This window comes from Podarcis tiliguerta, assembly GCF_965153285.1.
Source record: "Podarcis tiliguerta genome assembly, chromosome: Z".
Lineage (NCBI taxonomy): Eukaryota > Metazoa > Chordata > Lepidosauria > Squamata > Lacertidae > Podarcis > Podarcis tiliguerta.
In genome coordinates, this window is record NC_139553.1 from 13,050,958 (window position 1) to 13,073,798 (window position 22,841).

The 22,841-nt window shown below is 49.3% G+C and overlaps 2 protein-coding genes across 3 annotated transcripts in view; both read right to left on the minus strand.

Moving 5' to 3' along the window:
• LOC310669447 (FK506-binding protein 15-like) overlaps nt 1-22,841 on the minus strand; it is a 124,490-nt gene that overhangs the window by 74,979 nt on the left and 26,670 nt on the right. Inside the window, exon 3 of the mRNA XM_083423483.1 lies at nt 12,002-12,125. Within this exon, the coding sequence (XP_083279609.1) occupies nt 12,002-12,125 (124 nt within the window). The remainder of the gene's footprint in view (nt 1-12,001; nt 12,126-22,841) is intronic.
• On the minus strand, nt 191-7,708 carry LOC310669635 (uncharacterized protein). Of its 2 annotated transcripts, XM_083424058.1 has the most exons (6): nt 7,139-7,708; nt 6,841-6,983; nt 5,650-5,752; nt 2,549-2,581; nt 1,525-1,696; nt 191-482 (listed from the first exon to the last, which is right to left on the minus strand). In XM_083424058.1, exons 1-6 carry the CDS (start codon nt 7,256-7,258, stop codon nt 271-273), a joined length of 783 nt encoding a protein of 260 aa, XP_083280184.1. In that variant the 5' UTR covers nt 7,259-7,708; the 3' UTR covers nt 191-270. The 2 variants fall into 2 exon arrangements, with proteins under 2 accessions (XP_083280184.1, XP_083280185.1); XM_083424059.1 differs by lacking the exon at nt 2,549-2,581.

Genomic DNA, 22,841 nt, shown 5'->3' on the forward strand with positions numbered 1-22,841 from the left:
CACATCCTGATTGGCTGTAAGGAAGAAGGCAAGCAAGTGGTGGCTGGGTGAGGGCAGTGCCCTGTTTGCCTAATAGACTAGACTCCATCGACTGACCTCTTGGGGGCCGCCTGCCAAGAGTAAAAGTAGGTGGAGCAACATACGTTAATTTGCCCACTTGTCCCTTTCAATCCTCCCTTTAAGAATGATCAGAGTTCAAGGGCATCTTCCAGGGAGGCAAAGAACAGTCAAGGGTGCAAAGCTGGGGGGAGGGGTGGCACTGGGAGAATCCTAAGGGTCAGAGAGAGTTTTCCAGGGAGCCACTTCTGGCCTCGGGTGATGACTTTTGCCACCCCTGGGCACTACCTTCTCCAGATTCTCCTTCTTAATGCGGATATCAGCCAGCTCCTCTTCCATGGCTGCCACCTTCTCATCCAACTTCTTCCCACTCAGCTTCTCCTCCTGGTATCTGCTTTTCATGTTGTCAGACGATTTCTGAAGTTCTGTGGAGGTGGGGCACAGAGCCGGTTACAGTGCATGCCCTTGTTTCCATCCACTGCTGTAGCTAAGCCTAAGTACAGCGCCATCTGCACTATATGCGTCAAACACTCACAGCTTCCCACAATACATTCTGGGATCTGAGAACATTCTCTTAAGGGTGCTGAGAGGTGGTGGGACACCCCAGTCTGCCACCACCCCCAGCTACAATTCCCAAACTGTTAAACCATGCTGGAAATGGCCGCTTAAGCAGGGCTCTCCACTTCAACACAACTATTGGCAGCCGGAATGAACCACACTTCCCAGGATTCCTTGGGAGAAAGCCATGACTGACTGCAGTGGCATGATAACGCTGTATAGTGTGGATGGGGCCTCCGTGTAACTTTAAAGACATACAGGTGAAACTTGAAAAATTAGAATATCGTGGAATTTATTTATTTCAGTAATTCAACTTAAAAGGTGAAACTAATATATGAAATAACACATGACATGCAAAGTGAGATATGTCAAGCCCTTATTTGTTATAATTGTGATGATCATGGCATTTATAGACATATCACATGTTCCTTCTCACTCTTACACTGCTCTGCTCTTGCATGCAGGGCAAGGAAGGTGCAGAATATGCACAAACCCATTTTCTATTATGTTACATTATGTTAATGTTACTTATTGTTTGTAAGCTGGAGATTCATTTCAACAAGAAGCAGCATAGAAATACAATCAATCAAGTTTGTAGAGATCAGAAGCTTGCCTTTTTTAAACAGATGGAATTAAAGTCAAGAGTTTGGAGATTGTGTCTCTGAGTCTTTAACAGCTACACTGCAGGAGGCCCTAAGGAGCAGGACCTCCAGAGGTTGCTGGACTCCAACGCCCATCATCCCTGGCTACGCTTGCTGGGGCTCATGGGAGGTGAAGGCCAGTAATACTTGGAGGGCCACAGGCTCCCTACCCGCAAGCTAAAGAATTTCCTAGGATGATAAAACTACCCTGCATGTGCTTGGATTGTGCTCTTCTGCTATTTCAGCGCCTCCTCTCAGCTTCTCTTACCTGCCAACTGTGCCTGCAGTTGGTTGACCTGGGCTTTCTCCCTCTCCGACTCTGTCAGGGCTTCATTCAGTTGGGAGTGGTAATCGATCCCCTTCTTCTGAAGACAGATCAACCTCTGCTGGATTTGGGAGATCCGCACCATGCTTTCCGCTAGCTTCTTGCTGATTCTGACCTGCAATGCAAAGGAGGAGAAGAGACAGGAGAACATATGGGGAAGGAGAGCCACAAGACCTTTCCTGGGAGGATGCAAGAGCTGTGCTTTTGGAGGCTCCCAAGTGCTAAGAATGAGTCTCCCAGGAAACACCCTGCAGAACTGGTCTACTGGCAAGGCAATGAGGAGCAGGGGGAGGCAGAAGCCTTGGGCTTTTTAGTTAGTTCAGGAGAAAGCATGCACGACAAAGGTGCATAAAATGGAGAGCAGAAAAGATTTCCCCAGAAAATTCAGGACAGACAAAAGAAAGGACATCTTCACACAGGAGAGCTCTCTCCCACAAGATAAAATGAAGGCCAAACAGCTAGATGGCTTTAGCAATGGAGCAGGAAAAGCTATCCACAGCCCGCAGCCACAAGGGCTAGGGTCTCCCTCCACCCTTGGAGGCAGCATGCTGTTCCTGGGAATTGCAAGTGGGGTGAGCACAGATCCTGCTTGTAGAATTCCCTTTTGGGACATCTGGTTGTGAGAATAAGACGGGCTTTGGGCCTGATCCAGCCAGGCAAAAGCACTCAAGGAGGTGCAAAGTAGGACTGGTGAGGGTGCGTGGCTTGGAAGGAGCTTTGAGGGCCAGACACATAGGCCCGGGATGTGGCCTTTGGTCCAGGGGTCTGGAGTCCCCCCACCCCTGATTTAGGAAAACCCATTGTCACTGAAGCTGGGATGCCAAAGCACAAAGAGGCTTCGCAACGAGAGACACCTGCAGAAAGCGTGGGGTTTTCGCCTGCTAAAAGTATGAAATGGTGACCTGGAAAGTATGAAAGGAGTAAGGAAGTGCTCAGGTAATCAGGACACCCAAGGACAATGCCTCACCTGGTCCCACCCCTGATCCAGTGGCGGCATGTGCTAGAGAGAAAAGCGGCAACAAGGAGAGGAGAGTTAATACCACCAGAAGCAAAAGCAGCAAGAGGGGAGAAAGTTTTATCAAAAGAGGCAATGGCATTCTGGGTTAAGAGCACTCTGCTTATTCTGTGGTCCAAGGGCTGATTATATCACTCAAAATCCCAGCCCCCTCAGGGTAAGATGTGTTAAGTTGTGGGCGAACTCCCACCACAGGTTTGAGTCTGTGGTAAGTCTGGCAGACGCTCTGAAGCGGCTTGGTTCGGCTCCACGCTGGCAGTTTGCGAGGGAGGTGTAGGTGGAGCCTCGCCATCTGTAAGTGTCTCTTCTGGAGCCACGGGCGCAGTTGGGGGCACCACAGTAGTGTCCAAGTCCCCAACCCTGCGCCTAAGCTGGTCTATGTGCCGGCGCCACAAGCGTCCGTCTTCGAGTGCCACCTGGTACGAGTGAGGTCCAGTGACTCCCACTACTGTGGCTGGCACCCAAGGAATGTCCCCCACATAGTTCCGGGCAAAGACCTGGTGAAGGCCGGAGGCCTCGATAAGATAGCCCAGGAACTCTACCTGTGGAACGGCGATCTGGCACTTCTCCCTCTTTACCTTGAGCCCGGCCTCATGGAACCTGGTCAGCACGGCACGGAGGCGCTCGAACAGCTGCTGGTGTGAGTCTGCAGACACCAAGACGTCATCAAAATAAGGTACCACGCCCGGAAGCCCTTGCAGGAGACACTCCATAAGGCTTTGGAAGATGCCAGGAGCCACACTCACCCCGAACTGCAACCAGCGGCAATGGAATGCCCCTCGGTGGGTGACGATCGTCTTGGCTTCAGCAGTGGCATCATCGACGGGCAGTTGTTGATAGGCTTGGGCAAGGTCCAGCTTAGCAAAGACCTTACCTTCACCAAGGGAATGCAGCAGGTGTTGTACAACAGGAACCGGATAACCGTGCTGCTGAAGTGCCTTGTTGATCGTGCACTTGTAGTCAGCGCAGATTCTCACCGACCCGTCTGGCTTGACAGGTGTGACGATGGGGGTTTCCCACTTGGTGTGGTCAACCAGCTCCAAAACTCCTTGGGCGATCAGCTTGTCCAGTTGTTCGTCCACCTTAGCCTTGAGAGCAAAGGGAACCCGGCGTGGCTTTAGCTTGATGGGGGCGACGTGGATCAAGGCTAAAGGAGATGGGCGTACCTGTATATTGCCCCAAAGTGCCGTCAAAAACCTCGGCAAAGTCTTTGACCAGACCCTCAGTCTCTGCGTTAGAGATGCAGTTGATGCCGGTGACTTCCAGGCCGAGGGCATCAAACCAGTCTAGCCCTGGGAGGTTTGGCCGCTGACCTTCGACCACCACCAACCGGAGCAGGCCCAAAAAATACTTGAACGCAATCCGGAACCGGCCAACGCCTACCACGGGAATGTTGTTTCCCTGGTAGTCTCTCAGGTGTACGCGGTGAGAGTCGAGTTGCCTTTTGGACACTCTGGGTACCAGTCTTTTGATGGTGCTCCAAGACGCGATGGACAGGGCAGACCCGGTGTCGCTCTCCATGTCACATGGAGCTCCTTCAATGAGCACCGTGATGTTCAGCTTGTGTCGCGTAGGCGAGTCGGTTTGGCCAATCGTGGTTCCAGACGGGCAGCGGCAGTTGGTGAGAGCGAAACAGCTTTCCTTGGCAGACTGGAGTAAAGACTTGGACTTGCGAGTCGGTGAAGGGGGGGGTGTCAGATGGAGCCGATCAGCAGACCTTAGCGATGTGGCCCCTTCTGGAACACTTCCTACAGATGGCGTCTCTGAATCGACACTTAGCACGGGAATGGTTGCCTCCGCAGCCGGCACATTCCAGTTGGCCCTTGGACTTCTGTTGGAACTTCCTGCGCTCCCGCTTTGTCTGGTGCACGTCATCGTCTTCACTGGAGGATGCCTCATCACTGCTGCCCTCTTCATGATGCACTGGAACTGGCTTCCTAGCAAGACGTGGGCTGCTGGCCTTCCGGATCTCCTGGGTGGAGCGTTCAGCAGCTTCTGAGGCCACAGCCTCCTCAATGGCTTTCTGTAGCGTGAGGTCTGGCTTGGCGAGGAGACGCTGTTGCAGATGGATGTCCCGGACCCCGCAGACGATTCGATCCATCAGGGCATCGTCTAAGTCTCGGAACTCGCAGTGCATCCCATCCTTGTCGCCAGTGTTGTGGGCGAACATATAAGACGACACAGTGATTTCTCCAGAGCAGCTCTTTATTGTAAGCTGGACAGACTGAACAGCAAACAGCTCAGCCGGCCTGCTTTTATAGGAGCCAGCTGTCAACATTGTAGCAACAACAACCCAGGGTTTCCCCCCTAAAATAACTGACATGGACCTGAGTGAAAACTATCTACAGTATCCCCCTGCTGGCCCAGGGTGAGAACATCAAGACATAACAAGATGCATGGAAGATCCCTTAATGGCAGGGTTTGCACGCTGATGCCCAAGCAAGAACAGGCCACAGCAAACCTGGACTTGCATGCTCTCCCCTTACATCTCCTCCTCTCATGCGCCCAGGAACCCTGACACTTATGCCTAGCCATGGTTTGCTGTGTTGCCTGGGACAACGAGCTGCAGCTAACATCAACTATGGGTAATATCAAACACACCAACTTCAAATGTTTGTTTCTATAAGCTAGCTTCAGAAACTAGTTCTATTTAACATTAATGGCTGTTCTCAGTCCAGACAACAGAGGAAGCAGCAGTTACCTAGAAGTGGAAACTCTCACACCCTTCTTCTTGGCTGCATAGGAGGAAGTGAGGGGGACGTTCACTGTGCTTGCTCACACCATGCCAACCTGAGGTGCTTTTCAAAGGATTACCTGAAGCTTATGAATCTTTTACCTGTATGTGCATGTATACCTAGCCAATCGTTTGTTCTTTTTTGTTGCTGCTGCTGCTGCTCAGAAACCTAACTTCTTTCTGGCCTGCAGCAAAGGGGAATAGTGACCTGCACTAGCGATTGTGAACTCAAGGACGGGATCCTGGGATAGCACTTGCCCTCCCCACAGCCTCAGTCACTTGGCCCTCCTGTTGTGGCTGTCACACTGCCAGGGCTTACCTTCTCCTGTTCAGCATGTAGGACCCTTGCCTGGGTGTGCTTCATGGTCCTCTGCAATGAGCTGTTGCTCTGATCAAATATCAGGTTGCCCTGCTCCACATAGCTGGGGGAAGAATTGTTTTTTGCACACGTGAATGTGCATGATTTGATACTTTCCATCCTCTCATGTAAAAAGAAATCAAGGCAGTATCATATGTAGATCTCACTTTTCAAAAGCCACCCTAGGAGAGCTTCTATCCTTTATATCAGAATCCTAATAGTTCTTATTTTATGTTCCATCTTTCCTCCAAGGAGCTCAAATACTGGTATATAGTTTTCCTCCCTTTTTTATCTTCACAACAAGCCTGTGAGGTAGCTTAGGCTGAGAGAGAGTAACTGACCCAAGGTCACCTTCATGGCAGAGTGGGGTCCCAGATCTTACTCTGACAGACCCTCTTAACTGCTACCCCACACTGGCTATATACTTGTATTGCTCTATTTGTCCATCCAGCCCAGTACTGTCCACTTTGACTGACAGCAGCCTTGAGGTGCCTGGGGATTGAGCCAGGTCACCTGTGATTTAGGCTCCCTGCAGTATGGAAGGAAGGGAGTTAACAAACCTGAGCATAGTAGGAAGAGCCTATTAAGGGGTAGGATACTCAACTGGCCTTTGGGACTCTGCCTCGGCCAAGCCCCTCACCAACCCCACCTCATGACCTCCCCAAGGGAGCTTTAGCCTGGCTGGAATGTGTCCTTGAACTGTGACAGTGCACCTGGCTTCCCTGGACAGGGAAAGGTGTGTGCAGAAAGAAGCCCCACATGGTGTATTTTCTGGCTGCACAGAAGGCAGGAGCAGCATCTGTTGCTCTGTCCACTGGAGCCCCAGCCCAGCCCAGCCCTGGAATGTGGCCCCTGCCAGGTTGTCTATGAGACAAGGTGGCCTCAGGATTCTTTGGAAGAAGCCATGGCTGTTGAAAGTGGCATGGCGCTATTTGGAACGTATGATTTACTATGATTTATTGAATTTGTATACCAGATTTCATCCGTAGATCTCAAGGTGGTACAGTGCAGATGGGGCCTGAGTTATGCAGCTGAGGTGAAGGCCAAAAGCCTCAAACACAGAGGTGGCAACCTATTTACTGCAGAGTTAGGATTCGACAACTGGCAGAATGGAAGGTTAAAAGCTAAGGGCACCCTCAATTTATTTCTCACCCTGGCTTTGGAGCGGGAGTAGGAGGAGTCAGCCATGCTGGGTCTGTAGCGGGGCTTTCTGATTGAGGTGCTGGTGAAGGTTTGAGGGAGTCCCTGGGGCCCAGGTTCTGTCCGGCGGAGTCAGCGCCCTTTGCAAACCACACCTAAGGGAGCAAAAGAGGGGCAGGGGCATCATGGAGTCTGGTCAAGGCAACCACTGCCTCCATTTGTAGAACTTTATCCAGGCCGTAGACCAACCACCCAACAACCTTCCGAGGTTCTCTTGGTTGCTAACACATTGGGAGGAAGACACACTCACCCGTTTGACTTCCACCTCAAAGGCCAGAGTTGAGTCTGGAGGAATGCGTTCAGCTTCTGCCAGACGCCCATAAGCCAATGCTGGCGGGACAAGGAGGAACCGCCTGCCTCCTCTCTTCATGCCAATTATCGCATCTTCCCAGTCCTTCAAGTGCCAGAAATGGAGAACCAAGCAGAAAACAAATTTGGGTCACCGCCTTCGCTAAGGGCCAACAGGATCTGTGTGTGTGTTTGTCAGGTTGGTAAAAGCTGGTCAAGAGCAGGGCACAGGAATACTGACAGTTCTCTTGAAGTCATGAGGAAAGAACTGTAGTTTAAAGCAGGGATGAAAACCATTCCCTCTGGGGAAACCTTCTTGGTGGGGAGGAGCATGCCAGGAGTGGGCGGGGCTAGAGGGGAAAGTGGGAGGGGCAACAAATGTAATTTTTACCTTTGTACAATAGGCTACTTTAGACACCCACTCACACTCCCCCCTCTGTCTCTCATCCAGGACAGCAAGAGGCAACATTGGAGGTCCAGGACTGTTTTGGTCCAGGCCACAGAGCAGGCTTGGCGAGGGGCATGGCCTGGGGTGAATCCTGAGGGCCAGTTTCAGACAAGCTGGGACAGCTACCTGCCTGCCATTCTTGAGGAAGCCATTTGATCTGGATTTGAGCTCAAAAAACATCACTGCTATTTAGCCTTCCACACAGCCCGGGCTGCTGAACTCTGCTTAGATGGGGAAGTGGAAGAAAGAATCCTTGCACTGCGGTGGGAAGATAGCGCCATCTTACCTTGATGACTTTGCCAGAGCCTAGCTTCAGACGGAGCAATTTCCCTTTATTTATATTTGAGTCGAAAACCTGTTCCAAAAGTGGAAGGTCGATGGGGTGAAATTACTTTCAACGCGGAAGGTAATAGGTTCACGTTCCGCTACTCCCACTGCTGAGCCAACAGCAATGAGTATCGAAGGACGGGCCACAGCTCAGGGACACAGCACCTGTTTTGCAGGCAGAAGGTTCCAGGTTCAACCCTGGCATCTCCAAGTAAGGTCAGGGAAAGGCTTTTGCTTGGAAGCCTGGAGAGCTACTGCCAGTCAATGTGGGCGATGCCAACCTAGACCGGTGGCCTGATGCAGTGCAAGGCAGCTTTCTATGTTGAATCCCCTACCTAGCGGTGCCTCCCATGTTGCAGATTGGGTAAAATGAGGTTGAGAAATAGGATCTACACCTTGGAGACAGGTGTAGCTTAGGGCCTAACAGCATGTGCTTCCCAGGAAGAATGTCCTGGGTTCCCTCCCCAGTTGAGAAAGTGCGGCAAGGCTGGGCAAGGCCCCACCTCTGGAGAGCAACCAATGCAAGCCCCATGGAAAAGCACTGGCTAGAGCTCATTGGGGTTGGGGTCAAATGCACACTAAGCTGTGAAGCAAGCTGGGTGAGCCTCACCAAGTCCCTCTCCTGTTTCATTTCCTTGCAATGTTATTGAAAGGCAAAAAGACGGGGTTGTGGGAGAAAAGGGCTGTATGCAAGCTATAAACCAGGAGTGGGAAAGCTGTGGCCATGCAGTGCTGCTAGAGACTTCAACCCCCATCATCCCCAGACACCCCCTCTGCCAGGTCTCACCTGCCCAAGACTACCGTTCTGGAACAGCCAGCCTGTAAAAGTGATCTCCAGGACATCTCCAGTCACCACACCTTGGCCATCTCCGAGAACAAGATCCTGGCACAGCACTGAGTTAGGAGAACTGATGCTGTTATACTTGGCAATGCACAGCTGCAAAGAGGAAGAACCAAGCCATTTGTGTCATTAGCTACCATTGTCATCCGCACCTATGCAATCTGGCCCAAGGCAGCACTGGCTGAAGACCCCAGGGGCCTGAAAAGGCCCCAACTGGCTACACCACCATTCCTTGCCCTCCCTGGATGCTTCTTAGTGGTTGGCAGAGAAAGCTTCTGGTGACTGATGCAAGAGAGCTGACCTCCCGCGAACACAAGTTTAGTGTCTGCAGGACAGCCACCCCCCACCCCACAATGCAATGCACGCCTCTGGCACCTGCTTGCTGAAGTCCACAGCCGCCATTTCTGATTCAAACATGATGGACCAAATATGCCTCTGATCATCATGAAATGTGCAGTAGTTGTTGGGATGCACCTGCAGAAAGAGAAAAGAGAAAGTGGAATTCTGAGCAGCAGACAGCCTCTGCTCAAAACAACTTTCTTCCTGATGGGTCTTGCTAGAGACTTTGGGTTGTGTCCCAATGTTAGCCCTACTCAGAGCAGACCCATGAAAATTGATGAACATGATGAACTTTGGTGCATTAATTTCAGTGAGTCTACTCTAAGCGCACACACACACACATCAACATATGTAGTGTGTCATGTTTAGAAATGGGAAAATGCTATAGGACTTCGGGGTGGAGGGCTACCCCATGGGATGTAAGCTACAGTAGGACAGAGGGCAGAATGTCATCTACTTTACTTTGTTACCTCTAGGTAAGTGTTTTAACCATAGAGGGGCCCCTTGGATCTAACACTACTCAAATCTTATGGGTTGCAACAAGCATTAGCCCTACTCAAAGAAGACCCACTGAAATTTATTGACCACAGCTGAGACCTCATATGCAATGTGCATTTCAAACCACCAAAGAATTCTGCTTAGCTTCAGCCTATGCCATGGTCCTTGCAGGTCTTAACGTCAAAGCTTACCGTGAATGCAAACCAGGCATGGATGTTGGCGGTCGCAATCTGCTGCAGCTGGCTGATATAAAGAAGCACACTGTACTGGATTCCACAAGAGACGGAAGGACAGAAGAAAACAGGAGCAACAGTGAGGAATCAAAAACTACGGGGCTGGCTGTTTTCAAAAGCACCTGGAGCTCTTCTTATACCAGGTAGCATTTCCACAGCACCCCAACACCCAAATAACACATTAACATACAAGGTGCCTGGCTTAATTACATGTGGAATGACTTCGTTACAATGGAGCAGGCATGGGGAGCCTTTGGTGCTGAGCTACAACACCCATTGGCTCTTGCCAGCATTGCCAGTGGAGAGGGATGCTGTCGTTCAGCGACATCTGGAGGACCAAAGGCTCCCTACACCTGGACTGCGGAGAAACCAAGGGGTGAGATCTGTCCTTTTCCGCCCAATCAGCTAAACGGAAATGACAGCCCGGTGTTTTATCCTGTCCCCACCACCCTCACCTGCAATAGGGGAGTGGGACAAGGCAATCATACCAGAGTATTCCTGGAATAAACGCATATGTTTCCTGACATATTTTATCCGTTGCTTGTAAAACACCTGTGAATCCTTTCATAGCAAAGTGGGGCAGAACAAACCACTGAAGAGCTGGCTGACTGGGCTGAAAAGGACAGAGGCTGGAAAAACTGAATCCCTTTTCCAACATAAGCTGCTGAAACCCCCTTCCTTTTTTGAGTGTGGTGGGAACGTTTATTGGTTTTTCAAGCCACGACAAAGTTACTTTCTCACCTCCCTCTATCCACTCCGCTCACAATATCCCCTAGGCACTTCTTTTGTCAAGATTCTAGTCCACATGGTTCTAGAGCACATAAGAGCACAGGGAGCTGCCTTGGACTGAATCAAACCACTGGTCTCTCTAGCTCAGGACTGCATACTCTGACTGGCAGCAGTGTCCCCAAGCCCTAACCAGAGGAGCTGGCGATTGGATTTGGGAGCTTCTGTCTGCAAAGTGGATGCTGTGTTGCTGTGCAACAGCCCCATCCCTGCTGCAAATGCTTTTTGTAGAGAAGTGAGGTCAGAATTAGAAAAATTGGAGCTATAACCCTTGTGAGCTGATGGGCAGAAAGAGACAGGAGCCAAAACAGCACCTTTGCTTTTTCCAGAGTAAGACATCATCAGGAAACCAGGATTCAAAGAAAGGGAAGCATTTCATTAGCCCAACCTACATCAACCCGGTATACTCCAGATGTTTAGAACCAACAGCAGCTGTAGCCCCAAACATCTGGAGGACAGCAGGTTGACAGAAGGCCAGGCTACTTCAAGACACCACACCTCCTCCTCTTACCTCCTTGGTTGCATTGTTGCCCACTACAGCTGCTCCATACTTGCCATGTTCCACATATTTCCCATTGGTACTGGAATGAGAAGAGAACACCTCTTAGCTTCCCACAATTGTTGCCACCATGCCAACCCCATCAGTTATATTTAGCAGCTCTTTACAAAGTCTTCCCAGGGGTTGTTTGACTCCCATCAGCCCAGGCCATCTGGCCAGCAGTAAGGGGCGATGTGGGGGGTGAGCGGTAGCAGCCCAGCAACATTTTATCAGCCCACAAGCTCCCCATCCCAGGAGGTCTCTACCCTCAGTTCAGTTCAGTGTCGGCTGGTGCCTCATTGGGGTGAATGCAGGGAGCCCAACTCTAGGTGGCACCAGAGCCAACGACAGGTAGGGCCAGCTAAGTCTAGGGCTGTCCCCATCCTCCTTCCTGCAGCATGGAGACTGAGGGGGAAGAGGAAGCTGACAGGAAGTCCTGCCCTCTGGATCAGTTGGACGTAAGAAGGCAGGCAGGTGGGAGCCAGCTGACGGCAGAATGAGGGGGTACCTTCCTACTGGACCTGCTTTAACTGGTGTGGCATAAGGCAAGGAAATCAACAGCACATCGAGCCAGAGTCAATGATATCCACAGCCTGATTCGTTGGAAGTAAAAAAAACAAAACAGCAAGGTGAGGGCAGGCTGAGGTTGAGTTGGCAGTGCCCTAATCGCCCCAATTGACCACCCCCACTGTTTTTCAGTTCCACCTCTTTCTGAACAAGCCAGGCAAGATGGAGAGATGATTGCAAAAGATGTGAGCACAGGATTTGGGTAGCAAGAACACACTGCAGCTCATCCCCTCTACTGTAGTACTCACAACAAATATGCATGAACAACTGTAGCGAAGAAAACTGACTGCACTGCTGCAGTGGTCGCAGGAGCAGCAGTGGGTGCCGCAGCAGCAGCTGCAGGAGGATGCTTCTGGGTGGGCAGACCTGCAGCTGGAGCAGCACATGAGAAGGTTAAGTGCTGTGTCGCAAACAGAGCATTGCTTGCAAACATCATGCCAAGTTAGCTCCCTTGTCTTGGGACCAAGCCAGTTGCTCCGATTAATGAAAAATAGGAAGTTGCCTTGTATGGCGTGAAACCACTGGGTCCATCTACCTCAGTGTGGTGAATACAGACCACCAGCACCTTTCTGGGGCCCCAGGTCAGGGGTCTCTCCCCAGCACTACTCGGGAGTTGACCAACCCAGTTGATTCTGGGGGCTTCAGAGCCAAAGGTTGGACTAGATGGGCCACTGGCCTGGTCCACCAGGGCTAGTCTTATGTTCCTAGGCATTGTGAACAGTTTACTTACCGGTAGCTGGATGACTAATTTTGGCCCGCTTGGATGGTCTGTATTGGAAGAGCACATTTCCAGATTCTGTAGCTGTCTGATCCTGTCCAAAGAGAGAGGCCAGCCTGGTCCTGGGCAGAGAGAAAAGTAACCATTCACTTCATTCACAGAGAGAGGCAAGCGGGTGGGAACAAGACATGTATCTGCAAGCACAAAGATGCTCATGTTTCACTGCAGGTTGGCGATTTTGTTGCAGCCTTCCCCAAAGACCAGAGGGTAATGGATTCAAAAACTAGAATCCTGTCAGTGATTAGGATGCTGGCCACATGACCCGGAACCTGTACGCCGGCTCCCTCGGCCAATAAAGCGAGATGAGCGCCGCAACCCCAGAGTCGGTCACGACTGGACCTAATGGTCAAGGGCCCCTTTACCTAAAGGAGTAGACACATTGTGGGTCTTCTCTAAGCAGAACTTAGTTGGAGACAATCTCTTCTTTTTCCTATCAAGTTTCTTTCACCTCTCTTAAGAACAAAAGAAAAGCCTGCAGGATCTGGCCAAAGGCCCAGCGAGTCCAGCCTTCTGCTCTTACAGTAGCCAACAGAACCCAAGCACAAGAGGCCTCTCCCCTCCTGTGGCTTCCAGCAACAGTTATTCAGAAGCCCTGCTGCCACCAACCTGGTGAGCACAGCCACGGTGACTAAACATCGCTAGCCGCCTCCTCCCTGAATTTTTTCTAATCCTCTTTTAAAGTCACCCAAGTTGGTGGCCATTCCTGCCTCCTGCGGGAGAGTTCTGTAGTTTAACTGTGCATGGTGTGAGAAAGTTCTTTCTTTTGCCTTCCCTGAAGGACTTCCAACATTCAGCTTCATCGGATGTTCACAAGAGGGAGAGAAACTGTTCCCTATCCACTTTCTCCATGCCATGCCTAATTTGATAAACTTCTTTCATATTATCTCTTACTTGCTTTTTGTCTAAACTACAAAGTCCCTAAAACTGAAAAGGCTGTTGCCCAATTATTGCACCCAAGCTTTTATAGAACCTAGTACAGTGGTACCTTGGTTTTTGAACAGATTAGTTCACAAACTACTTGGAACCCTAACACTTCAAAACCGGAAATGAGTGTTCAGTTTTACAATTTTTTTTTGGAATCTGAACGTACTTCGTTGGTGAGGGGGTGCATTTTCGTTTTGAGTGCCACACTTCCAATGCTCTCTCGCTTGTTGCCTGACCTGGGCTTCCCTTCTTTTCTTTTATTTTTTAATTAAAGATTATCTTGTTTTACAGAAGCATGTGTAATGTCTCTCGTATTTTTTCCATGTAACATTTTATCAAATCCGTTTCATTTGTTGAGACATTAGGGGGAGGGGGGGAAAGGGTGGAGGGGGGAAGATGGGTAGGGGTGGGGTCAGGTGGCGATGTTTCTATTATGCTTAATGTATGTAGGGTTTGGTGTCAGCGTTGCTTGTGCTGTTCACTTGTGTTCCTTTGGTGGTGACAGAGGTTGGGGTTGGCTTAGGGTGTGGTTGTTTGTTTGTGATTGGCTGTGGTGATCTTTGCTTTTATCTGTGAGTGGGGTGGGTGGGTGTTTTGGATCAGGTTAGTCATATTGATTTGTATGCTGTTGGTGGATTATTGTCATTGTCTTGTTGGGCTGTGTACGTGATAAAGGGGAGCCATACCGGGGTAAAGGCGTCTTCTTCTGTTTGTCCCCATGTCAGTTTCAGTTTATTGGTTAATTTTTCTTGTAGGGCTGTTTCCCATACTATTTGGTACCATTGGTCCATGCTTACTCCTGACAGGTCTCTCCAGTGTCTGGTTATGGTGTTTCTGGCTGCTGAAAATAGGTGGGTTATGAGTTCTTTGTGGTGTAAATGGGCATTGTTGTCTTGGAAGATGTTTAGTAGGGCCAATTTTGGGCTGATGTCTAATACTTCCTTAGTTATTTTACATATTTCTCGTGTGGCTGTTGTCCAGAATAGTCACCTTCCTTTCCATCCCCCCCTCCCCCGCTGGAACTCCCCCATCACGCACCCTCGTCCCTCCAATGGCAATGGGTACATCACTGCCAGTTTTTAATAGTCTAGTTATGGGAAAGCAGACCTTGGTTTTGGAACACTTTGGTTTTGGACCTGATTAAGTTTGAGAACCAAGGTACCACAGTAAACAAAAATAAAATTGTAAAGGAATCCATAATTGAAAAGATACAAGCCCTGCCCTTGCGGTTTACCCTTCCCCACACGGGACAATTCACTGTCAGGAAGGTGGGGAGAGGGAATAAACCTGGCTGAACACAAGTGGTTTTCCCTACAGACATTCAGAAGTATCTCATCTCAGGGTTGTTCTGGGAGCTGAAACTTACCAGTTACCCCACATCCTAGCCCACATCCCTGCACTCCTGAGAGCTAGAAACTTGCAGATTCAAACAAACGAACAAACACTAAGACCATGTATCTTCAAACATTAAATTTCCAGACTTAGCCCCAAACTTCATGCTGTACCAAGGGGTGAAGTGCCCATTTTAAATGCCTGACAACACCCCAAACAGCTGGTCCCGATGAAACAAACCCGTGGACTGCCTGCCAAAGGTACTTTGTTCGCCGTAGGTCTGACATCGCTGTTCAAGTGCCCCAGTTGGTTCTCCAGCTCCCACCCATTCAATGTTGGCTGCTGTTTTCTCGTGTCATTACCCCTCCCCTCTCTTTTCCATCCTGAAGCATCAGCAAAGTAAGGCGTGGGCAGTGGGGGGTGAATTAAACAGCTAAGGTTTCCAAAGGCAATTCTGCGTTTGCACAAGAGCAATCCTCTGGAATGGCTGCATGACCTTGTGAGAGATATGAAAATCTATCCCGTATCATCCCTAAGCAGTTCTTACAGGATTCCAGCTGGAGAAAAACCACAAGTGGCAACATGCATGTTAGAGGGGCTCCCAAAAGAAGCGAGCGGAACAGAGATTGTGAGCTTGGCTTCCCCTTCTGGGGAGAGTGACATTCTGGGAAGACATAGATCAGGGGTCAGCAAACTTTTTAAGCACGGGGGCAGTCCACTGTCCCTCAGACCTTGTGGGAGGCCGGACTATATTTTGAATATGGGGGGGGGGGATCTGCAGTTCTCCATAAATTTCTGAACTACAACTCCCACTGGCTATATGTCACTCTGACCTTTGCTCACTACCAGTGCTGCCAAAAGCATCAGTGCAGTGCCCTTATTTTGAACACCTAAAATGTCACAGTGTAAAGGACACTAGAAATCTTTCTTAGGGTTCCTTTTGTAAAAGGAATCTAAGACCCCAAAACACCTCCATTCAGTCCTGTTACTGGCACCCGCTTTAGGGCAGGAGTTAGAATGCCAAATTGTGACCTGGGAGATCAGGGTGCAGACCCCCACTTGGAATGAATGAATGAATAAAACTTTATTTGCATAGCCAACAGGCCATAGCATCGAAGGACAAACACCAACAGAAGTACATTACAAATATAGTTAAAATCTTGTGACCTATTAAAACCCTAGGTAAATTAATAATCTCAGTACTTAAAACTTAGCAGAAGTAATAAAATAATAGTAATAAAACATAATGATAATAATCATAAAAACCCAGGCGAGGAATCCGGGTGACCACACTGATATCATTCAGATACCAGCTCTCAATCTCATTGCTCTCTCGATAAATTTGGCAACCTTCTCTGTTGTCGAGCTGTTCTGATCGGCTAGAAGTGAGCACAATTTGGCTTCGCAAGAGCGGCCGGGGATGGCAGATAGGAGCGGTGTGATGGTCTCGTCCCTGAGATCTTTATATAGGGAGCAAGACAAGAGAACGTGTGACGCCGTCTCTACATAGCCAGCTCCACAGGGGCAGAGCCGGTTCTCAAATGGAATTTTTTGATATCTACCTTCAAGAACAGCTGACGGTAACATATTTAGTCTGGCCAGTGTAAAGGCCCGCCTAAGTTTTGGAATGGTTAAGGTAGACAAATAAGGTGCCCGAAAATCAAAATGGGAGGGGGGCAGATAAGCGTACCAAGCACTAAATTTCTTAATATAGGCCAGATTATTCTGCTGCTCAATATCCTTCAAGCGCTGTTCGATAATGGTTTTTGCCTTGGGGAGACCCACTTTCAGGAGATGCTGTGCTTGTAGGCCACATGTAAGTAGTTTTTGATGCACTACTTTGGACCACCGACTTCTATGAGCGTCTCGTGCTACTAGAGGTAATAGTCCGGATGGGTTTAAATTTAAACGAAGCCAATAGTTGAATGTTCTTATCCAGGTCCGGGTCTCGACGGAGAGGAGGCCGGTCTCCAGCCGTAGGGCCACATTTGGTACGCATGATGGAACGGCTAGAATCTGTCTTAGGAATTTAGACTGGACCGTTTCGAGTGTGCGGCAATGATTTCCCGTCCAGATTTGGGCCCCGTAGAGTAGTTGTGCCAAGGGTTTTGCTTGAAAGACCTCCAAAGCTGCTGGGATATGTCTGCCCCCCTTCGTAAAGTAAAAGCGAGACAGTATTTTGACGCTTTGAGATGCTTTTTCCCTAGCATATTTATGGTGGGCCTCCCAGGCCCCTGTTGACTGGAAAACTACTCCGAGGTATTTGAAAATTTTGACCTGTTCTATTGGCTGATTGTCCATCTCCCATCTGTGATGTCTGTGTCTCCTAGCGAAGACCATGACTTTAGTTTTTTGGTGATTAACCACCAATTGATCTCTCCTGCAGTAAGCTGAGAATTCTCTTAGTAGCCTTTTGAGGCCTACTTTAGTTCGTGATAAGAGAACCGCGTCGTCCGCATAGAGGAGCACTAAAATTGATTTTTCGGCCAGTTTGGGGGCATGGAACTCTGGGGATGTTAGGTGTTTGACCATGTCATTGATATATAAGTTAAATAAGGCTGGGGCTAGAATGCAACCCTGCTTGACTCCTTTGGTGGCTGGTACAGGGCCAATTAGTTGCCCATTTACTGAGGCTCTTACATATAACTTGGAGTCTTTATATAGGCTTTTTATCAAGAATAGTAATCCCCCACTTGGAGATGAAGCTCACTTTGTGACTCTCTCTCAGTGTAACATCAGCACAGAAGAAGTGGAACAGAAAGCTAGAATTAGGAAAAGGAAAAAATATTTCACCACAGCACAGGCAACAGGCATTTTTATGCAAATCACCCCTATGTACATTCATGGGGAAGTTCAGTTGAATTCAGTGGAGACTACTCCCCAATAAGTCTTGCTTTTTAAGAATAATCCTCCTTTCCCCATTAACCCTTGGGCCGAACTTCCTAGTCCCAAACCACTACTAAAACATAATGTATTCCCTCACTATACAAAAGGTGTGGGGTTCCTTTGGCCCTCTGGATTGTAGTGCCTAACAGCACGTATTTGCAGACAAACCCCTCTGCATGTGCTCGGAACCACCCTTCGCAAGCCTGCACCCCCCACCCCAGCCCCACATGCAGCCGCAGCCCCACATACAGCCACAGAACCACATACTGCCCTAGCCCCACATACAGACCCAGAACCACATGCAGCCCCAGCCCCACATGCAGCCTCAGCCCCACGTACAGCCCCAGAACCACATGCAACCCCAGAACCACATACTGCCCCAGCCCCACATATAGCCCCAGAACCCCATGGAGCCCCAGAACCACATGCATCCGCAGCCCCAAACCCACCCCAGCCCCACATACAGTCGCAGCCCCACGTGCTGCCCCAGCCCCACATACAGCCCAAGCCCCACATGCAGCCCCAGCCCCACATGCAGCCCCAGCCCCACGTGCTGCCCCAGCCCCACATACAGCCGCAGCCCCACGTGCTGCCCCAGCCCCACATACAGTCGCAGCCCCACGTGCTGCCCCAGCCCCACATACAGCCGCAGCTCCACATACAGCTCTAGTCCCCTCACACAGCCCCGCCCCCTCACGCGGACCCAAAGACACCCACACACCCCGCATCTCCCCCCACGCAGAGAGGCGCCGCATTCTCACCCTCCCGTCGGAAGCTGGAAGGCCTCGTCGTCTTCATCCATGTCCCCCGACATCCTGACGGCCCCTCGCTCCCCGCGCCCCTCGGCTAAGCCCAAGCCGGGAGGCGAGAGCCGCAAAGTGCGCGGCTGCAACTTCTCGGCCATGGCTCAAGCGCTGGGCTGCAAGCCAAAGCGGCCGGCGGCATTCGCGGTCCCCAAACGGGCCAAACTTCCACGCGGAGGGAAGAAACGCGTCCAGGGTGACACGAGCGATCAGCTGCTGCCGCAGCCGCGAATTTGGCGGCGGGACTCTTAAGTTTGACGGAAAGGGAGGGGGACACGGCTGGACCAATGGGAAGCTGGTTTCTGGGAGAGGGAGGCGGGAGGGCGGGTGACGCTCGCTCGAGGCTGGCCAATGAGGTGGCGCCTCCGCTCGTCGGGCGAAGAAGGGACGCGTCTGAGGAGATCGAGGGAAGGAGGCGAAGGCGAGGAAGGCGCAGGTAGCTAACTTCCGAGTCTTCTCATTGTGCTATTTACACTTTGTCTGGCAAAACACATTTCTTTCTTCTTATTTAGCCTTCTCGTTTAATATCCATAAACTTTTACTATGTACACTCTCCATATTCCAATATTCATTCTAGGTCTGTCAGGAGATTAACGTCGGCACTAATTTTTAAGATCCTCCTTAAATGTTATCCGATCTTGATTAACTTTTGGTATTGAATTTCCTCCTATTCTCCCTGTTGTTCTGGCAAGTTGGACTCCCCAGAGTTGGAATTAATAGATGGCAGAAAAAGACAGTGTCTTGTCAATACATAATTCCATTTAAAAGCTGTAAAATCATGAGTCCCAGCTCTTGGGAGCAGGAAAGAAGGGGTTGGGAGTGATTCACTGATAAATGTATTTATGCACTGGCTCAATGGGAAAACTTTAGAAATTCATCGGAAATCACTCATTGTATCTATCTTCTCCGTTCCAATGGCATTTAGGACCCAGGGAAGTGAGGTATAAGGGGAGGGGTGAGTGAGCCCACGATAATCCCTGAGATGTACAGACACCTCTGCAGGGCCTTCCCAAGGAGTCATGGCCAGTGATATCCTGCCCCAAGAGTGTCAGACAGATATCCAACCACCTCAGTCACAATGCCTATCCGTCCTATAATGGGATGAAGCTGGACAAGGCAGAGGGGTGTATTTGATTTGACTCAGGGACCAAGGAGCTGTAAATACTTTCCTTTGTACTGGGACGGGAGTAAGTGTGAAAGACTATATTTGCGTGACAGGGGTATGCCTGGATCTCAGGTTCTCAGGCATTACCTCAATAGAATTAGAACAGAGAGAGGGGAAAAATCAAAAGAAGGGAGATTACCATATTCATTTTTTCAAATGGCAGAAAATTTAAATTGAAAAGACTCATGGAGACATAGATACTGAAATGAAAAAATACACCAATTATTCTGAGGCCAAGCAATAGGCAGGAAGAATAGCTGGAATTTGGATAACAAAGAATTTAATTTGGAAAATCAAAAAGGTAGAAATACAACCTAAATCTATAACAGACCATAATTCAATTATGATGGAGTTAAGAAACAACAAAAAAATACAGTTGAGCCTTGGGTTATATTACCTTTGGGTAACGTAATCCTTGGGTTGCAAACCTGGAAGTGTATACTTCCGGGTTTCACTGCGTGGTCATGCACAGAAGTGCTCAATCGAGCTGTGCGAATGCACAGAAGGGCGTCTCCTGTTACAAAGTTTTTGGGATGTGGCCAGGCTCCAGAACAGATCCCATTCGTAACCGAAGATGGAGAATGAATGAAAAAATCTTAAACAATGAAAAGATAATGAACAAAGCACAAGAACTTCTGAAGGAATTTTTTCAAATAAACATGGTACAAGAAACATACATCAGAGTGAAATGGGATGCAAGCAAAGCTTTCATAAGAGGATTTTATATACAACATGATGCGATACAAAAAAGAATTAGAGAGGAAAAATTCGATGAAATTAGAAAGGAAATAGAAGCAAATGAGAAAACATTAGCCAAAGACCCAAAGAATGAAAATGCAAGTTTAAAAAAAAATCAAATTATTTCAAAATTATTTCTATTGTGTCCATTTCACCCTGAGTGCTTGGCCTCTCCTTCTGAATTCTGGCGGAGAGCCTGAGAGGCGGCCTTGCAGTTTAAGCAGAGTCTGCACGAGTTTGTTCAACCGGTGCTTCCGAAGAATGAGTCTCAGGAGCTGCAAAAAGCAGACTGTCTTGGGCTCCTTCGAGAGCGGTGAATGGCGGACTGCTTGAGCTTTCCTTCAGATTAGCCAAAGGAGCAGGGGGTGCCACTGGTGCTGGTTCTCGGAGAGAGTTGCTGTGGGGATCCCCATAAAGGGGTGCGGCACTTGGCTGCTTCCTTTCCGCCGGTCCTTCCTCCTTGGTGCTGCTGCTCCCCCTTTGCTCCTCCTGACTCTCCAGCAGCTGCAGAGTTGTTGTCTGGAACAAGTAGAGGGGAGGGGGGATTATTTGCCACAAAAAAGACTGCAGCCCCTGATGAAAGTACAGTGTAACGGTTGGTCTCTAACCAGGACTCAGGAGACCAGGGTTTGAATCCCTACTCAGCCACACAGGCACAGCTAAGTGACTTTCACTTTGCAGTACCTTAGATACAACCTGTTATTTCTAGAGAGCTGGGCTTCACCCTCTTTGCTGCTCCCATGATTAGTAATATGGGGCTAAATGCCACCCCAATCTCTGACCGGTGCAAGACTGCAGGGGTCTAGGCACTTAGTCTGTGTTTCCTTTGGAAATGAGGCACAGTGTAGACCGTGGTGTCATAATGATATCTATCTATCTATCTATCTATCTATCTATCTATCTAATATGGGAGGCTTCCGATTTTCCTGGTAAATTTGCCAGTAGGGGATTGATCTGTTGGTCCCTTGCGTGTTCATGCAATCAATGTCTGCAGAACATAAACAAAGCCTATTCTGATAGGGGATGCCTCTCAGCCTGTCATTTAGAACTTCCAAGGGAAATACATTTAGTCTGGCTTTGGTAAATAAACGCCGATAGGTAGGTAAGGCAAATTCCTAAGGTATGAGAATATTTGATAGTCATACCCGTATTGGATTCCAGCTGCGACCAGGCTACAAATTACATAAGATCGGGATCGCAGGTCCCTATGTGAGATGTCCCAAAGCCTTTGCCTCAGGGATTCAAGGGCAGTGTCATAACCCAGATGATATAAGAGGGATGATGGTAGTGGAGCAACACACGTTAATTTGCCCACTTGTCCCTTTCAGTCCTCCATTAAAGAATGAAAGAAGATGCATGATCAGGGTACAAGGGCATCTTCCAGGGAGGCAAAGAACAGTCAAGGGTGCAAAGCTGAGGGGAGGGGTGGCACTGGGAGAATCCTAAGGGTCAGAGAGAGTTTTCCAGGGAGCCACTTCTAGCCTCGGGTGATGACTTTTGCCACCCCTGGGCACTACCTTCTCCAGATTCTCCTTCTTAATGCGGATATCAGCCAGCTCCTCTTCCAAGGCTGCCACCTTCTCATCCAACTTCTTCCCCCTCAGCTTCTCCTCCTGGTATCTGCTTTTCATGTTGTCAGACGATTTCTGAAGTTCTGTGGATGTGGGGCACAGAGCCAGTTACAGTGCATGCCCTTGTTTCCTTCCACTGCTGTAGCTAAGCCTAAGTACAGCGCCATCTGCACTATATGCGTCAAACACTCACAGCTTCCCACAAAACATTCTGGGAAATGGGAACATTCTCTTAAGGGTGCTGAGAGGTGGTGGGACACCCCAGTCTGCCACCACCCCCAGCTACAATTCCCACACTGTTAAGCTATGTTGGAAATGGCCGCTTAAGCAGGGCTCTCCACTTCAACACAACTATTGGCAGCCGGAATGAACCACACTTCCCAGGATTCCTTGGGAGAAAGCCATGTCTGACTGCAGTGGCATGATAACGCTGTATAGTGTGGATGGGGCCTCCGTGTAACTTTAAAGACATACAGGTGAAACTTAAAAAATTAGAATATCGTGGAATTTATTTATTTCAGTAATTCAACAATTCCGAGACTGTTAAACCATGCTGGAAATGGCTGCTTAAGCAGGGCTCTCCACTTCTACACAACTACAGTAGTACCTCGGGTTAAGTACTTATTTCGTTCTGGAGGTCCGTTCTTAACCTGAAACTTAACCTAAGGTACCACTTTACCTAATGGGTCCTCCCGCTGCTGCTGCTGCTGCCACGCCACCGGAGCACGATTTTTTTTCTCATCCTGAAACAAAATTCTTAACCCGAGGTACTATTTCTGGGTTAGTGGAGTCTGTAATCTGAAGCGTCTGTAACCTGAAGCGTCTGTAACTCGAGGTACCACTGTATTGGCAACTGGAAAAAAACACACTTCCCAGGATTCCGTGGGAGAA